This window comes from Eumetopias jubatus, unplaced genomic scaffold, assembly GCF_037043125.1.
Source record: "Eumetopias jubatus isolate StellerSeaLion01/CBP00866 unplaced genomic scaffold, mEumJub1_p1.0 scaffold_13, whole genome shotgun sequence".
Lineage (NCBI taxonomy): Eukaryota > Metazoa > Chordata > Mammalia > Carnivora > Otariidae > Eumetopias > Eumetopias jubatus.
The window spans coordinates 63,326,223-63,345,784 of NW_028274819.1; the positions used below are offsets into that span (position 1 = coordinate 63,326,223).

General features: G+C 33.2%; 1 protein-coding gene across 1 annotated transcript; it reads left to right on the forward strand.

The window, feature by feature from the left end:
• Nucleotides 1-11,480: 11,480 nt before the first annotated feature.
• LOC114218726 (NADH dehydrogenase [ubiquinone] flavoprotein 2, mitochondrial-like) lies at nt 11,481-17,186 on the forward strand. Its single transcript, XM_088017511.1, has 2 exons — nt 11,481-11,543; nt 16,424-17,186. Exons 1-2 carry the CDS (start codon nt 11,481-11,483, stop codon nt 17,117-17,119), a joined length of 759 nt encoding a protein of 252 aa, XP_087873637.1. The 3' UTR covers nt 17,120-17,186.
• The last annotated feature ends 2,376 nt before the right edge of the window (nt 17,187-19,562 follow it).

Genomic DNA, 19,562 nt, shown 5'->3' on the forward strand with positions numbered 1-19,562 from the left:
TTCAATATATACAATACAAATATTAAAAGGGAAAGGGTAATATTCAATGTGTCTCAACATGGTTGTTCATTGAAGCTCTTTTCTGTATATGGAACATGTTTTGGGTAATTTGGTATTGGAGCACTGAAATAATTCTCTAGTTACAAAGAATGGAAAAAGGGTATTTTAGGAATTAAGGATTCCCTTTCCTTGTCCCTTTTTCTATTGCTATGTGTGGCACCATTTCCTAGAGGGTCAGCAGATAAAATTTTAAGTCATAAACAGAAAGATGCTGCTTCCTGCAGGGTAATGAAAACAAGACAACTTAAGACTTAAAAGAAAAAGAACAAAGGAGGTGGGGGGATTTCAGCAGAGGTTCTATACTAATAAACACTTAAGAAAGTAAAAATTAACATATGCTGAAACAATTACCTCTTAATTAAATGTTTTCAGCAGGTCCCATGGGAACCCAGCAGCTTAAAAACATTAAAAACTTCCAGAAAACGTGGGCATATTTTGACTAGAATGTAACAAAATTTTAATGAAGACATTAAGATTACTGCAATTAAATGGTCTCAATGTAATCATCTCTCTAGAGTTGAGGAAGAAATTTCACATATGAGGCTATATTCTAAATAATCACAGACAAATGAAATGGAATTTATAAAAAAATTAAACAGACCTTGTTGAAATTTTAGTTTAGCTGTTAATATTGCTGCTTTAATACTCGGCAAGTCTTTATAGGCCATCTGTCTGTTTCCTCTTTATAAGATGGATATAATAATGGTATTTGCTTTAGTTGTAGCATGAAAAAAAGAGACTTTGTTATATATTAACAACTGCAAATTTGAGGAACTGCTGCTGTTTTCTGATCATACATGGGCAAAATTGGAAGAAAGTGAAGTTTTTTTTTCTGCATATTCAAAAAGGGTAGAATGTGAAAGGAAACAGTTCCTTCAGGCTTGAGATTTATTCCACTTCTTACTGAGCCAAAGCAGTATTTGCTCATCTGTATAAATTCAATTACGGAGGTATTTTTGAACACCTTCTATGTGTTCAAATCTAAATTAATAACTATCAGGTACTGTAAAAGCTCTGTGTCTAGTATCAGAAGATACAGGTTTGACTCCTAGCCTTGATCTTTTAATGGCTAAGCAAATTCAGAAAAGTCACTTTACTTCTCTCTATTTTGCTCATCTATAAAACAGTTTCAGTAATAAATGCTACTTTTCAGCATTCCTAAAGGAGAAAATCAGATAATGTACAAAAAATGTTCATAAACTATATTTACAAATGTTAGTGATTATTCCCGGGAAAAAAATGGGAAAAAGAAGACTTGAGCTTTAGTTCCAACACTATCACAAAGTCTCTTTATGTTTAGATATTGAGATTGCTTAAAATTTGGTTGGGAGGGGCACCTGGGTGGCTCAGTTGGTTAAGGGTCTGCCTTTGGCTCAGGTCATAGGCCCAAGGTCCTGGAATGGAGCCCCAAATCGGGCTCCCTGCTCAGTAGGGAACCTGCTTCTCCCTCTCCCTCTACCCCTCTCCCCCCACTCGTGTGTACCTGCTCTCAAATAAATAAGTAAAATCTTAAAAAAGATAAGAAAAGAAAAGAGAAATCTCAGTCAAGTATGTTGTCCTTGGATAAGCACTCCCAGCCTCTTTGCAGGTATGATCCTAGTCTTTCTTCCTCTCTCATATCCATTAATCAAAACTCTTCCATCTCTCATCCTGTTTCTTCACTAAATACTGATGTTAATAGATGCTAATGTCATAATACAATATATCATCTCTAACATATCATTTTTCCCACTACCCCTGAATTAGAATATCTATATTTGTCATGTGACTTTGCAGTACCACTCACACAAAATATAGGATGTATTTCCTTAACCTATCAATGTTTAACTTAATTACATGCCTTGCCTTGGCCAATAAAATGAGGATGGAAGTTTCAATTTACTAATTCTGGACAAGGGTTTTATGATCTGCCATGAGAAAAACATGCCCCAGTTGTAGCCTCTATTCCAAAGAGAATATGAAGACATATGGAGCATGTTAGGAGTAGGTTTCAATTTTAAGAAACTGCCAAAATTTCTAAAATAGTTATATCATTTTATATTACCATTAGTAATGGATGAACATTTCAGTTGCTGTACAGTCTAGACTTATAATTTTCTTTTCAAATTTTAGCAATTCTAATGGTTGTATAGTGGTAACTTATTTGTGGTTTTTAATTTGTTTTTTCCTGATGACTAAACTGTTGAGCAGAATCTAATATGCTTACTGGTCCTTTGTATATCTTCTTTTGTAAAGTGTCTGTCCAAATGTTCTCCTTATGCTTTTTTTTGTCTTATTTTTGAGTCGTATTTCTCATATAATCTAGATATAATAACTTTATCAGATATATGTATACATACAGATAATTACAAATCGGGCCACTATTTATTGTCACGGATATCTGAAACTCTGTTCATTCTTCCTCAGTTTGCTTTCTTTCTTTTCTTCATATTGCTTAATTTTAAAAGATTTATTTCACATTCACTAATTCTCCAAATTTTGAACCATCTGAACTTCTTTTTTTTTATTTTAGTGATTTTTTTTTAGATCTAAGATTTCCTTTTCTAAAATTTCCATTATTTGCTGAGATTTCCTATCTGCTAACTCATTAAAACCATTTTCTTTAGTTCTTTGAGCATATATTCCTTTCTATATATTACACTTCCTAAAAGTCTCTTTTGTACTCTGTCTCCTCTTTTGGAGTACAAAATGCTTTCCTATGTATGCACTGGAAAACATGACTGACAAAAACTCAAGAGGTATTTTTTTTAATCTCTGGTGTCTGATTAGTCAGCAAATTGTTGAAGTTCAATCCACTGTAGATTAGATAAAAAAAAAAATGTAGCAAGGTACCTAGCAACACAGCAGAAAATTGTATCTAAATATATGAAGTAATTGACTTAATGACAAAGTTTTCAACTAAACCTTACAGATATTCACCTTGCTATTTTTTTTTCTCCTGTACTGAAATCCAGCCAAGTGACTAATTTCCTCTTGCCTACTTGCTTAAACATGTTTTTAAGTCATTAAACACACACTACATTGGGCTGGACAACTGTACAAATTTTACTTTAGAAAATGTAATACCAGCAAAATCATTCTCCCGAATTATAAACTGTGTTTTGCAGTCATTACTAAGATCTACAATACTAAAGAATATATCTAAGTCTATCTAAATATCTGTGTACTAAAACCTTTATCTTGCTTTTATATAATGGAGACAATAATAAATGACATAAAAATTCACAGTTCTCTTCAAAATTTTTGCATTCTGCAAATTATTACTCATGGTAAAGATACAAGATTCATACATTTTGCAATTAGAAGTTATTTTAGATACCAGTCACCCCGTTGGTTTTCAGTTTTGTATTCCCTTATTTCTGGTGATCCTTTAGTTAGTTTCAGTATTCTGGAAGCTAATTTCAAATTAAAAAAAATCATTAAAGCCATACATGTATGTAGTGTAGGTGAGGTTCATAAGGTAGAAAAAACATCAAGGTAAATTTAGGTCAACTTAGAGTGGCAATACATAAAAACTCATGCTATGGTTGATACAAATTTAAATAATTACTAATTAATAAATTCTTCCAAAATATGGGGTTGGAAGAGTTACAAAAATGTTAGGAGATACTGATCCAATCCCTTCGTATCACCATTAATTTTATAGGTACACAAACTAAAACAAAAAATGATAACTGCCTTCTCCAAGATTAAAAAACAAGTCAGTTCAAAAACTGAAGCTGCCTGTATCTGACATATTTATCTGTAGTTTTAATTGATTATCAGAAATTATTCTTCATGGATACTCAATAACTACATAAGTCAGCAGTATACATATCCTTTGTCATGTACATAAGAAGACTGCCAAAAGTTTTTGAGACACATATGTGCTTGCTTCCTGAATGATACATAAATGAAGTGGTAGTCTACCATCATCCAATCCAAATATTGTTTTCATTTTTCCATCCCAGCTAGTTTTAAGAGCCATATTAAGGTAAATAATGTATACTATAAAAATGTCAGAACATCATTCCTAGAAGAGATATTCACCCATTTCCTGATTTACCTGGGAGATTGTTTGACTTCAGATACAGAGGATAGAGTTAATCATACTCTATGACTGATGACACATGTCACCATTGCTCTCAGTATGACCCTTAAATTTTTTTCTCTTTTTTTAATCCCAGATTTCCATATGCATTCCCTCTCTTGCCAATGGATACCCAGTCTAGGATGTTGACCATATATTTTTAGGTATTAATGTATCTATACATACTACATATAATTGGTATGTGCATATTTATGTTCCTTCTGTAAACTTTTTCATTACATTACATTCACTGGGTATAAATTACATAAAAGAAAATATCAAATTATGATTGAGTTATCACAAAATAATGAGTGAATTATCACAAAGTAACACCAGCCATGTAATTACTATCCAACTCAGGAAACATAACATTACCAGCAATCCAGGTGGCCCCTGAATTCTCCCTTCTAATTTCTACCTCATTTTTTTCTCCAAAACTACCACTATCCTAACTTCTAATACATCATTTTGTGAATTCATAGGTTTGGCATTTTTGTAATGAAAATTTTTTCTAATTACAGGAATAAGTTATTTAATATTTGTAAACAATCCAAATTTGTTTTTTTAACCTACATTAGTCTGAAGAATTCAGCTTTCCTCAGAATTTATCCATTTTATATAAATTTTATCTGAATATAATTTTTATAATATACAATTATTATTTTAGTGCCTATAAGCTCCATAGTGATACCCACTTTTTATTCCTGATAGCATTTATGTCCTTTCCATCAATTTTTCTTTGCCAGAGGCTTTTATGCACATATTTACTTTGGTATTTTCAAAAAAATCAATTTTAGGTTTAGCTACTTTTCTAATATTTTCAGTTTCACTTAATGTTTTTATCTTTTTAATTTCCTTTTTTCAAAAACACTTCTACATTTACTTTATTTTTTTTATAATTTCTTACAATGGGTATTTAGATAATTAATTCTCAGCCTATTTTGTTTCATTATATACACATTTTTAAAAAATTATCTCTAGGCCCTATTTTACTTTCACCCTATATATTTTGATATGAGTGTTTCAATAATGATTCAGTTCAAACCATTCTCTTATTTCCACTTCAAATGTGCTTTTTGACCTATAAGTTATTTAGAAACTTAATTTACAAATGTATAGGAGTTTTTATCTTATCTTATTACTATTGATTTCTAACTTATTTGTATTCTGATCAATGAATACTCCATATGATTTCAATATCTGAATTTGTTGAGACCTGGTCTGTGGCTCAGAATATGGTAGATTTTGATAAATGTTTCATGTGCACCTGAACACACACACACACACACACACACACACACACATACACATCCATCACAGAATTTGATGAGGTATTCCATATATAAATTAAGGCCAATTTTAAATCATTATTTACATATTTTATATTCTAACTGATTTTTGTTTGATAAGTTATAAAAAAAATGTGTGTTCAATTCTACCATGCCAATCTGGATTTATTTTTACTTATATTCCCATCAATTTCTCATTTTATACTTGAACCTATGTTATTACACTCATAAAAATGTATAATTACTATATCTATTTGAGTATATATATGGATTCTTTGTAATTATAAATTATTCCTTTCAAACTCTATGGTTTACTTGATATCTAAAATCCTTTGGGTTTTTTTATATAGCAAAATCAATTTTCTTTTATTTTTTTTAATTTGAGTATAGTTGACATACAATGTTACATTAGTTTCATGTGTACAACATAGTGATTCAGCTTATCTATACATTATGCTATGCTCACCACAAGTGTAACTTCCATTTATCACCACAGAAGGCTATTACAAAATCATTGACTATATTCCCTATAGTGTCCCTTTTAAATCTCATGACTTTTTCATTCCATAATTGAAAGCCTCTATCTCCCACACCTCTTCACCCATTCTGCCCATCCCCTAGCCTCTCTTCCCTCTGGCAACCATCAGTTTGTTCACTGTCTTCATAGATCTGATTCTGCTTTTTTGTTTGTTTGTTTCTTGATTCATTTGTTTTTAGATTCTGCATATGATTAAAATCATATGTTACTTGTCTTTGTCAATCTGATTTGTTTCACCTAGCATAATACCCTTTAGGTCCATCTATGTTATCTCAAATGGCATGATTTCATCCTTTTTTATGGCTGTGTAACATTCCATTATATATATACAAACCCCACATCTTCTTTATTCATTTGTCTATTGATGGACACAGGTCACTTCCATATCTTGGCTATTATTTATAATAATAAACATAAGGGTATATATATCTTTTCAAATTAGTGTCTTTTATTTTTTCTGGATAAATACTCAGTAGTGGAATTATTGGATCATATGGCATTTCTATCTTTAATTTTTTGAGGAGCCTCCATACTGTTTTCCACAGTAGCTGCACAAATTTACATTCCCACCAACAGTTTATGAGGGTTCCTTATTCTCCCCATCTTTGCCATCACTTGTTGTTTCTTGTCTTTTTAATTTTAGCCATTTGACAAGTATAAGGTGATAACTGATTGTGGTTTTGACTTTCATTTTCCTGATGATTAGTGATGTTGAGCTTCTTTCCATGTGTCTATTGTCCATCTGTATGTGTTCTTTGAAAAAATATCCATTCAGGCCTTCTACCCATTTTTCAGATTGCTTGGTTTTTTGTTTTTTTTTTTTTTGGTGTTGAGTTGTATCAGTTCTTGACATTTTAGATATTAATGCCTTATCAGATATCTTATTTGCAAATACCATCTCTCATTCAGTTGGTTACTTTTTTTGTTGTTGATGGTTTCCTTTCATGTGCAAAAGCTTTTTGTTCTGATGTAGTCCCAATAGTTTATGTTGCTTTTGTTTCCCTTGCCTTACCTGACATATCCAGAAGAATGTTTCTATGGCTGATATCAGAGAAATTACCGTGTGGGTTCTCTTCTAAAATTTTTATGGTTTCAGGTCTCACATTTAGGTCTTTAATCCATTTTGAGTTTATTTTTGTGTGTGGTTTAAGAAAGTGGTCCAGTTTCACTCTTTTGCATGCTGCTGTCCAGTTTTCCCAGCACCATTTGTTGAAGAGGATATCTTTTTCCCATTGTATATTCTTAACTCCTTTGTCATAGATTATTTGACCATATAACTGTCGGATTATTTCTTGGTTCTCTATTCTATTCCATGAATCTACATATCCATTTTTGTACCAGAACCATAATGTGTTGATTGATATAGTTTTGTAGTATATTGTGAAATCTGGAATTGTGATACCTCCAGCTTTGTTTTTCTTTCTCAAGATTTCTTTGGCTATTTGGGGTCTTTTGTGATTCCTTACAAATTTTAAGATTATTCATCTTAATTCTATAAAAAAATCAATATTTGTTATTTTAACAAAGATTTCATTGAATCTGTAATTGCTTTGAGTAGTATGGACATTTTAATAATATTAATTCTTCTAATCCCTGAGCATGGAATATCTTTCATTTGTTTGTGTCATCTTCAATTGCTTTCATCTATGTTTTATAGTTTTCAAAGTACAGGTCTTTCACCTCTTTGATGAGATTTATTCCTAGGTACTTTATTCTTTTTGGTGCAACTATAAATGAAATTGTTTTCTTAATTTCTCTTTCTGCTATTTTGTTATTAGTGTATAGGAATGTTACTGATTTCTGTGTGTTAGTTTTAGTGTATCCTGTAATTTTACTGAATTTACTTACTTCTTCTAATAGTTTTTTGGTAGAATCTTTAGGGCTTTTAATGTAAAATATCCTGTCATCTGCAAAAACTGACAGTTTAACTTCTTCTTTACCAGTATACATGACTCATTTCTTTTTCTTGTCTGATTGCTGTGGCTAAGATTTAGAATAACATGTTGAATAAAAATCTTCCATTTATCACCACAGAAGGCTTGCTTGCTTTAAGAGCCATATTAAGGTAATTTTCCTGATCTTACAGGAAAAGCTCTCTGTTTTGCACTATTGAGTATAATTTTAGCTGTGAAATTTTCATACATGGCCTTTATCATGTTGAAGTATGTCCTATCTAGACCCACTTTGTTGAGAGCTTTTATCTTATATAAGTTCATACTAGTTTTAAAAGGAGGGTTTTGATGTCCTTTTTAGTTTATTATTTTATATTCAAATAAAAAATAAAGGGACTGTAAGAGAGTAACATAAAAAAATAATATGCCAATAAACTGGATAACCTAGATAAAACTGAAAATTTCCTAAAAACACAAAATCTACCATCATTAAATCACAAATAGAAAATCTGAATAGACCTATAACTAGCAAGGAGATCGAATCAATAATCAAAATTCTCCCAACTAGGAAAATTCCTGAGCTGATGACTTCACTGGAGAATTCTACCAAATATTTCAAGAACTAATATCAATTCTCAAACTTAAAAAAAAAATGGAAGAAGGAATATTTACTTATTATTTGAGGACAGAATTACTCTGATACCAAAACTAAACTAAGTATAAGAAAAGAAACCTATAGAGCAATATACTTTTATTGATACAAAAATCCTCAACAAAATTCTAGCAAACCAAATTCATTTATATATTAAAAGGATTATTTACCATGACCAAGAGGAACTTATTACTGGAATGCAAGGATGATTCAACATACAAAAATCGATCAGTGTAATACACCACATTAACAAAATGAAAGAGAAAAAAAAGACACAAATATCTCAAATGATAGAGCAAAAGCATTAGACAAAATTGAAACTCTTTTCGTGATTAAAAAACCCTCAAGAAACTAAGAATTGAGGGAAAATGCTTCAACATAATAAAAACCATATATTACCCTCCTATGGTGAGCACTGTGAATTGTGTAAGACTGTTGAATCACAGACCTGTACCTCTGAAACAAATAATACATTATATGCTAAAAAATAAAAAAAGAAGATAGTAGGAAGGGAAAAATGAAGAGAGGGAAATTGGAGGGGGAGATGAATCATGAGAGAGTATGGACTCTGAGGAACAAACAGGGTTCTAGAGGGGAGGGGAGTGGGGGGATGGGTTAGCCTGGTGATGGGTATTAAAGAGGGCACATACTGAATGGAGCAGTGGGTGTTATATGCAAGCAATGAATCATGGAACACTACATCAAAAACTAATGATGTAATGTATGGTGATTAACATAATAAAATAAAATTTAAAAAAAATGAAATCTTGCCATTTGCAACAACGTGGATGGAACTAGAGGGTATTATGCTAAGCAAAATAAGTCAATCAGAGAAAGACAATTATCATATGATCTCACTGATATGTGGAATGTGAGAAACAAGACAGAGGATCATAGGGAAAGGGAGGGAAAAATGAAACAAGACAAAACCAGAGAGGGAGACAAACCATAAGAGACTTTTAATCTCAGGAAACAAACTGAGGGTTGTTGGAGTGGAGGGGTGTCGGAGGGATGGGGTGGCTGGGTGATGGACATTGGGGAGGGTATGTGCTATGGTGAGCGCTGTGAATTGTGTAAGACTGATGAATCACAGACCTGTACCCCTGAAACAAATAATACATTATATGTTAATTAAAAAAAAAAAAGAACTGAGCTCCAGCATGGTGTTCTCTCACCAAATCAAGGAAAATATCTAGTAATGTGTGACTATTATTTCTATAGGTAGTAAAAGTGCTTATTTCATTATCTTTGCCCCTGAATGTATAACATGATACTTCAGTTTTCTATTCCATTTCAGTCACCACTGATACAATAGGTGCTCCTTGAGCACAAATGGCCATCACATTTATCTCTATGTCCTACTGTTAGGGCAGCAGTTGGTGCAAAAGACCAATTTAATAAAAGTGAAAGTCAGAAAGCAGAATGAAGTCATAAGATTTGTAGGACATGTACCTCCCAGTATAAGTAACAGAGAATATATGTGACATGAAATATGACAAATTATCAGAAAACAACAGATTGTCAAATCATCATGATTCAGGAGGGAATTTCACATACACTTTTTAGGGGGCAGGATAGATGGGGGTGCTTATCTTAGAAAATAGGTACTTGCAATAGAGAGTGGGGTGTGAAATGGCTTTTGAAAAGGATCATTTTATCCAAAGGAACAAGTAATTATGGCTCATACCTCTGCTTACTTCCACAGTTTATCTAATTCTACACCTGTCAGGTCATCCTTCTTGTGGTGTTAGTTCCTAGGCTTGGTGAGGACCTCAGTGGCACAGAGCGGTAGGAAAAAGAGAATAATGGAGACATGTACAAACACGGCTAGAGCATCTGACATGGCTTTAGAATCAGTACTAGAAAAAGGCATATAATAGTTATATATTCAGTTTCCCAAAACACTGAATCTATTAAACAATTGGTTATAAACTCTAAGATTGAAATTTTTAAAAAGCATCAAGGAAAAATCTTAGAAAGGTCTGGTGATATTAGTCAGATTCAAATGTGTCCTTCTTAACAAAAACAAAAATATTAATTAAAACTGTGTTCTTTCCATTATTACTCACTAGATTAGCCTACCAAAATTAGTCAATTTGTTTTGCCCTTGTAAATTCTGAGAAATCTTTTTCACATATAAATTGTACTAAAAGAAAGTAAAAACAAGTTGCATTCATTTATGAGACATTTATCAACTCAGAATGCCCAACAATCTGTCTATTCCAGATAATTTAAGAATGTATGATTATTATTAGATAAGATGAATAAAAACAAAATAGTAGTAATTTGAAATGAAAAGTGCTAGAACAATGCAATCAAAAAGCTTATTATGCCTTTAACTGGATATGACATTTTATGCCCTTTATTCACACAAATGTTTCAGGATAAAATGTACTGACATAATTATTCTGAGGAATACAGTGCTGATTCAATAAAAACAAAATAGGAAAAGAAAACAGCCTAATTTTCAGCAATGATTCTTCTCATTTGTATTTAAAAATACCTTTATGTGCATTATGTCTTAGATTATTCCAGCAATGCTGAGTAGTAGTTATTATAAGCTTCTCTGTTTTATATGGATAGTACTCAGGTTTATAAAAGTGAAAGTAACTAAAAGTAGTGCGGCCATTCAAATTATAAGCCTCTTCTGATGATAAAGCTTTTCTAGCATACTTCACTGCTATTTTTTTTTTTCACTTGAGTAAATTAACTTTGAGGCAAGGACTTACTAAAAGACTCTCATTTCTTACTACATTCTGTCTCCATCATTCTTTTGCAAATGACCATTTTTTCAGAAAAATTAATAGAGTTGCTCAAAATAAATTAGGTATTATGTGCCTACTCTGCCTTTAAGTATGTTTAGAATACCAAACTTGGAAGGGCATTGTCCATTGCCCTTATTACTTTGTGCATTTGTATTTATCACACTGTAAGTTCATCGTTTTATGTTTGGTTCTCCCCCAAACATGTGGTCGAGGAGATGGTAGAGACCATCACTCCCCAAAGCTCAGAGACCTCAGAGGATCTGTCTTTGCCAATCAAGGTAAAGTTGTAGCCCTTGCCAGTATTAGTGAAGGAATGGGCATGAACTCCAAATCTGCTGTGTGATTGCTGGGAAAGTTTTCTTTTTCCTAGAAATGACATCCAGGAAGAGACAGTTTTTGTTTCTCTGGAAAATGTTCTGAATTTCATGACCAGAATTCCTGGAGTCAACTTGTTACATAGCTCAATATATGAATATAAAAGAAACAGAAAAGTAGACTCAGATTCCTGACATGATCTCACTCCAACTACCCTGCTTTCATTATTATGTGAGACAAATTTATTTATTCTTTGAGCCAAATTCAGTCAGGCACTCTGGCTACTTGTCCCAATTTATATGTTCTTAAAAAAAAATCTAGGCCCATAATAGTATGTATTTGATATTAATTCTAACCCTAACAACTATTCTATACCTATTTCATATCTGTGTTTAAACCTAAATCCAAAATTAAGAAATAAATATACTATGAGAATAGTTTTGTGAAAGATTTCAACCTTCCCCTTGTGATAAGTCTTTGTAATGTTTTTCTTTGAAATCATAATAATATAAAGAAGAATATATCATGTATTAATCCATTTTCATGGATTAAGCACTGGGCTAGATGCATTGCTATAATTCTCACAACTTTCAACAACTCTATGGAATATGGCTTTATTCTAATTTTACAGAAGCTAAGAGAGATGACATAATTTTCCCAGTGTTAGCCCTACTCTTTCCACTTCCCAATCTCACCTCATTTTTCTACTATGTCCTCCCTTCTCCTTACCTTCCCTCCCCTCCCTACACTCATCTCCTCACCTCTCCCCTTGATCTCTCCCTTCCCTCCCCTACCTCTGTAATGGGCATTATTAGAATTCACAGTCAGAAACCCAATACTCTCTCACTCTTTTACAGGCTTAAACCATACTCCTTGTTTTCTCTTGATAATTTTAGTTTAATACACTTTTGTTCTGTTTTTCATAGACTTTATTTTGGAATGTAGTTTTAGGGTCACAGCAAAACTTGACTGGAAAATATAGAAAGTTCCCATATAATTCCTGTCTACACACATGCACAACCAACTACACTATCAATATCCTGCACTGAAAAAATGGTATTTTTTTTCCAATCAGTTCTATACTGACATGTCATTATCATTCAAAGTCCATAGTTTACATTATGGTTCACTCTTGATGTTGTACATTCTATGGGTTTTGAGAACTATTTAATGACATCCATCCACCACTGTAGTACCATACAGAACAGTTCTACTGCCCTAAAAATCCTCTGTGTTCTACCTATTCATCCCTCCCTTCCATCTAGGCTTGGGCTATCACTGATTTTTTTACTCTCTCCATAGTTTTGCCTTTTCCAGAATGTCATATAGTTGGTTTCATATAGTATGTAGCCTTTTCAGATTGGCTTCACTTAGTAATATGCATTGAAGTTCACAGCATGTCTTCTCATTACTCAATAGCTCATTTCTTTTTAGTGCTGAATAGTATTCCATTGTCTGGATTACCACAATTTTGTTTTGGTTTTTGGTTTTTTATCCATTCACCTACTAAAGAATATTTTGGTTGCTTCCAAGTTTTGGCAATTGTGTGTGCAAGTTTTTGTGTGGACATAAGTTGTCAATTAATGTGGACAAATACCAAGTAGTATAATTGCTGGACAGTATGGTAAGAGTTTGTTTAATTTTGTGTGAAACTGTCAAACTCTATTCCAAAGTGGCTGTACCATTTTGTATTTCTACCATCAATTAATGAGAGTTTTTGATGGTCAATATCCTCAGCAATATTTGTTGTTGTCAGTGTTTTGAATTTTGGCCATTCTAATAAATATATATGGTGGTATCTCATTGCTGTTTTAATTTGCATTTCCCTGATGACATATGATGTGGTATCTTTTCAAATGCTTTTTGCCATCTTGCATATATTCTTTGGTGAGGTTATCTATTAAGACACCTTTGGACCATTTTTCAAGTGGGTGGTTATTATTATTATTATTGACTTTTATGAGTTCTTTCTAAATTTTATGTAACAATACTTTATCACATGTGTCTTTTGCAAGTATTTTCTCCTGGACTGTGGCTTTTCTTCTCATTCTCCTGAGTATAATCAGTTTTTGTTTTAGAATAGTTTTATATCAACAGAAAATGCAAAGATAGTATACAGACTCCCATTTATGTTATACCCAATTTCCTTTATTAATAACTTTTATTAGTATAGAATATTTGTTATAAGTAACAAAACAATATTGATATATTTTTATTAACTAAAATCCATGCCTCATTCAGATTTCTTTAGTTTTTACCTAATGTCTCTTTTCTGCTCTAGTGATCCATGATACCACATTAAATTTAGTTTTCATGGTTCCTTAGGTTCCTCTAGGCTGTGATCATTTTTTTGAACTTTTTTTTTTTTGATGCCTTTGATAGCCTTGAAGAGCACTGATCAGGTATTTAATAGAATGCCCTTCAATTGATTGTAAAGGTGGGTGTTCTTATGATTAGACTAAGGTTATGAGCTTTTTAGATATAAAACCAAAGAGATAAATAATTTATGATGAACTTTCCCTCAAGTAGGTGGAGCATAATTTTCCACCTCTTTAAGTGTAAGTTGCTCATAGTGACTTCCTTCCAGAAAAGTACAATATGAAAAGCAGGGAAAAATCCAGTAACTTTATAGTAGAGAAACCTAATAAGCTATACATTAATCAAATGATCAAGGTTAACATCTTTATAAATCAAGCTGATAGTGTTAAGTCATGTTAATAGTGCATATGATGTGATGAAAATGGCATATTCTCATTTTTAATAAAATATAAAGATGATTATTATTCCTGTTATTTTAGAATATAATTCAAAGTGGTTTCATCCTTAACATTCTCTCATTTATTTCACAAAACTATCAAGCACCTAATATTTGTTTAACACTATCTAAGATGGTTCTATATAAAGATGTAAATTTGGATCATTTGTCATTGGCACCATTCATTTTCCATTCTTCTAACATGACATGAAAACAAATCAGTGTTTACAACTCCCAGGACAGGGGCGCCTGGGTGGCTCAGTCGTTAAGGCTCATCTGCCTTCAGCTCAGGTCAGGATCTCAGGGTCCTGGGATCGAGCCCTGCATCGGGCTCTCTGCTCAGCGGGGAACCTGCTTCTCCCTCTCCCACTCCCCCTGTTGATGTTCCCTCTGTTGCTGTATCTCTCTCTGTCAAATAAATAAAATCTTAAAAAAAAAAACTCCCAGGACAATTCTCAGTAAGTTGAAAGCATTCCCAACTTATTGCTTTTCTATTATTGCATGACAAATTACCACAGATGTACTGGCTTATAAAAATACCCATTTATTATTTCACATTTCTGTGTATAAGAAATCCAGACATAAAACTAGGACTTTGTTCATGGTCTCATTAGGCTGAAATCAAGGAATTGGCCAGTACTAAAATTCTCATATGGGCATAGGGTTGTCTTTTGAGGCTCACTGATTGTTGGCAGAACTGATTTCCTTGAAGCTATAGGACTAGGTCACTGTTTACATTCTAACAGCTGGTTGGTTCACTCGGCTCCTAGAGGCTTCCTGCAGTATTCTGTCATAAGGCCCCCATATGCTGTTTGCAACAGAAATGTTTGGTTTCTTCTAGTCCAGCTGGTGCACATCTCTTGGACTTCCATTTCTGCATGCAGAAAGAGTAGACTCTGATTTTAGAGTTCCTCAGATTAAGACAGGCCCACTCGAATAATCTCCCTATTTTAAAGTAAACTTATTTAGAGGTAATAATTTCTGCAAAATTCCTTCACAGAATTATCTACATTAGTGTTTAGTTGAATTACTGGGGGAAAGTGTGTGCACATGAACTACCAGAAACCTTGTGGGACCATCATAAAATTCTGCTTTCTATATTCTCATCTGACCTTGTAGAAAAGAGGAAAGAATGTCACTTAGACCTACTGCTAGATTCTCTAACAAAGTTAATGCCCACATTCCCAGCTTTGACTTGGCAAGCTGGCACCACAGACCTGGTTTTGAATTTTATTTACAAACAACATGATCAAGTAATAATTCTATTAAATCTTTGAATGGCATATTTATTCTTTATCCTATAGGGTGTTGTTAGAAATATATTAAATAATAAAAGAACACCAATTTGGTACCTGAAATGCTTTAAGTCAAGAGGTATTTATTTTCAACAATTAGATTATGTCCATTCTATTAATAGCAATATACTATCTGTTAGAAACACACTAGTAAACAAGAGTCACATCCATGACCTCATGAAACTGTTTTGTTAGATATTAAATAAATACAAACAATAAATTACAATTGTAATTAATCCAATCAAAAGAAAAAAATGTGTAGAAAAATGAGATAGTCAAAGCAAGAGTCCAGATCCCTGGCTTCTATTCCAACACCCTTTCCAACTAAACCATTGACTGACTCATGTAACACCTCAAAAATCCAGCCAAAACCCGGATCCAAATTAGATGGCAAATGAACAGAATCACATTAATCTGTGAAATATAGCTTAACAGGAAGTATTGTTTAATGATGAGCCTGAGCAAAAGTCTTGATTGAAAGTAGGGAAGTAGTGATAATTGCACTTTTCTAAAAGGTTTTCATTGATGACCTTTTGTTCCTGTCGGAAATTGGTATTCACTTATCCACTGAGCCCTGGATAGAGAAGTGGAAGCTGAATAACTCAGAGGAGTAATTTAAAAGCATATTAATTTAATCTGTATATTTGAGTAAGATATTTTGGATCCTCGTCTTCTCCGCGGCGCTCCCGGCCAAGGCGGCTGGTCTCACCGCCCAGTGGCTTCCTTATCCTTTATGAAGTTCCTCTGGCTGGATGTGGCCTTTCATAGTGCAAATAACTGATAGAACTGAAAGGGGAGACATACAAGGAATTTACATAAGACAGCTGTGCAAAATGGAGCTGGAGGAGCCTTATTTGTGCACAGAGATACTCCTGAGAATAACCCAGATACTCCATTTGATTTCACACCAGAAAACTATAAGAGGATAGAGGCAATTGTAAAAAACTATCCAGAAGGACATAAAGCAGCAGCTGTGCTTCCAGTCCTGGATTTAGCCCAAAGACAGAATGGATGGCTGCCCATCTCTGCTATGAACAAGGTTGCAGAAGTTTTACAAGTACCTCCAATGAGAGTATATGAAGTAGCAACTTTTTATACAATGTATAATCCAAAGCCAGTTGGAAAGTATCACATTCAGGTCTGCACTACTACACTTTGCATGCTTCGACACTCTGACAGCATACTGGAGGCCATTCAGAAAAAGCTTGGAATAAAGGTTGGGGAGACTACGCCTGATAAACTTTTCACTCTTATAGAGGTGGAATGTTTAAGGGCCTGTGTAAATGCACCAATGGTTCAAATAAATGACAACTACTATGAGGATCTGACACCTAAGGATATAGAAGAAATTATTGATGAGCTCAAAGCTGGCAAATTTCCAAAACCTGGGCCAAGGAGTGGACACTTCTCTTGTGAGCCAGCTGGAGGTCTTACCTCTTTGACTGAACCACCCAAAGGACCTGGCTTTGGTGTCCAAGCAGGACTTTAATTTATATTCAACTGTGAATATTGTCACTGGAGAAATAAAAATGAATCTCCTATCTACATAAAAAAAAGATATTTTGGATCCTCACCTAAAATCAATATGCCCCTATTCCAATTTTCATGAATAAAATGCTCAGTCATTTTAATGAATCTAATCTTTGAAATGTTTCTAAATTTGCCCTACATTTTTTTTAAAGCACCATTAAGAAGAGAGAAATAGAAGAAAAAGATCTGAGGAATTAGATCCCTGTGCTAGTAATAAATAAATGAGCTTCAGTGTTGGAGAAGAATATGAGTTAGTAGGGGCAAGTAAAACATAATTCAGAACAACATATTTTTGGTGGAGGTGAGAACCCAGAAAAATTAATTACAAAGTATTGCTTGGGATGTGAATCAAATTAGATATGTGTATAAGATATACAGTCCTTTGGAACAAGGATTTGTAAATCTAGTATTTTGACTCTGTGAAGATAGGGATTAATCACAACATGATGGGCCACTTCACTCCTTCTTTACAGATATACCAAACAAGGTTTTACAATTTGAATATCACATTGTCAGAGAGAAAGATGATAAAGATGAAAACTCAAGTATGCATTAGTTTTCTATTGCTGGTTAACACATTCCCACAAATACTGCAGTTTAAAATGATACACAGTTACTATCTTACTATTTCTCTAGCTCTGAGGTCTGCACAGCACAACTGAAGTTTCTGCTTAGGTCAGCAAGACTGAATCAAGATGTTAGCTGAAACTGTATTCACATCTGAAGCTTGAGAGTCCTTTTAAGCTCATCCAGGTTATTGGCAGAACTCAATTCCTTGCAGTTTTAAGACTAAAGTTCCCATTTTCTTGCTGGCTGTTGACCAGAGGTTACTTTTAACTTTTGCAGGATGCCGACAGGTCTTAGTCATGTCATCAGCTCACAACATTGCAGCTAAAATCATTAAAGCCAAGAGAGGAATCTCACTCTTGTCTCCTTAATCAGAGTCATATATAAAGTAACCTAATCAAAGGAGTGAGTATCCATTTTATTCATAGATCCTAACCGCATTTCATAGGGCATATATACCTGACTCTGGAAATCTTGGGAGCATTCTATGTTTGGCTTCATAAAAATAAAAAAATAATAATAATTTTAAAAAAGCCAAAGACTTTTCCAAAATGGTTGTACCATTTTACAGTCCCATGAGGTATTTTTGAAAGTTCCAATTGCCCCATAGCCTCAATTACATTTAGCATTGACAGGTATTATGTTTTGGATTCTTTCTTTTTAATTTCAACCATTCAAGTAAGTGAAGTAACATCACATTGTGACTTTAATTTGCATTACCCTAATGACGAATGATGAGAATTTTTAGAGGATTATTGGTAACTAATAGAACTTCTGTTGTAATTTATAAGGTGGTTGTTCAAGTTATATGCTCATTTTTTAATTGGACTATTCATCTTTTTGTTACCAAGTTATGAATTCCTTATATATTCTGAACATAAGACCTCCTAAATTTCTTCTTTTATGGTGATTGGCATTCCTTTAATTTTTAAAAAAATCTTTACTATCTCCAGTTTACAGTTATTTTCCTTCTCCCCCCCCCCCAAAAAGCCTGACATTTTTGGATTTGCACTTTCATTCTTCCTGAGCTTTATTAAGTTGTAATTGAGATATAAAAATTGCATATATTTACAATGAACAATGTTACATTTTGATATACATATATATTGTGAAATGACTCCCTCATTCCAGCTAAGTCATATATCTATCATCTCATGTAGTTACTGGTTTTTGTTTATCCTTCAGTGAGAATAATTATGGTCTACTGTCTTAGCAAATTTTAAGTATACCATATGGTATTATTACAGTCATTGTTCTATATATTAGGTCTCCAGAACTTATTCATTCTGCACAACTGAAACTTTGTACCCTTTGATCACTATTTCCCCATTTCTCCCACTCAAAGTTTTTTGTACTCACCATTCAACTCTTGACTTCTAGGAGTTCAACTTTTTTAGATTGCACAAATTAAGTAAGATAATGAAGTATTTGTCTTTCTGTCATTGGATTATTATACTTAGGATGTCTTCCAAGTTCATCCATGCTATCACAGTGGCAGGATTTCCTTCTTTTTTATGGCTGAAGAATATTTCATTAAATATATGTATATATATTATAAGTATATATACATACACTTACATATCTTGTTGAAGATCAGTTGACTGTATTTCTAGGCTTTGTATCTATTTCATTGATTTATAGGTCTTTTTTTTAGATTTTATTTATTTATTTAATTGACAGAGAGAGACAGCAAGAGAGGGAACACAAGCAGGGGGAGTGGGAGAGGGAGAAGCAGGCTTCCCGTCAAGCAGGGAGCCCAATGTGGGGCTCGATCCCAGGACCCTGGAATCATGACCTGAGCCAAAGGCAGTTGCTTAACCAACTGAGCCACCCAG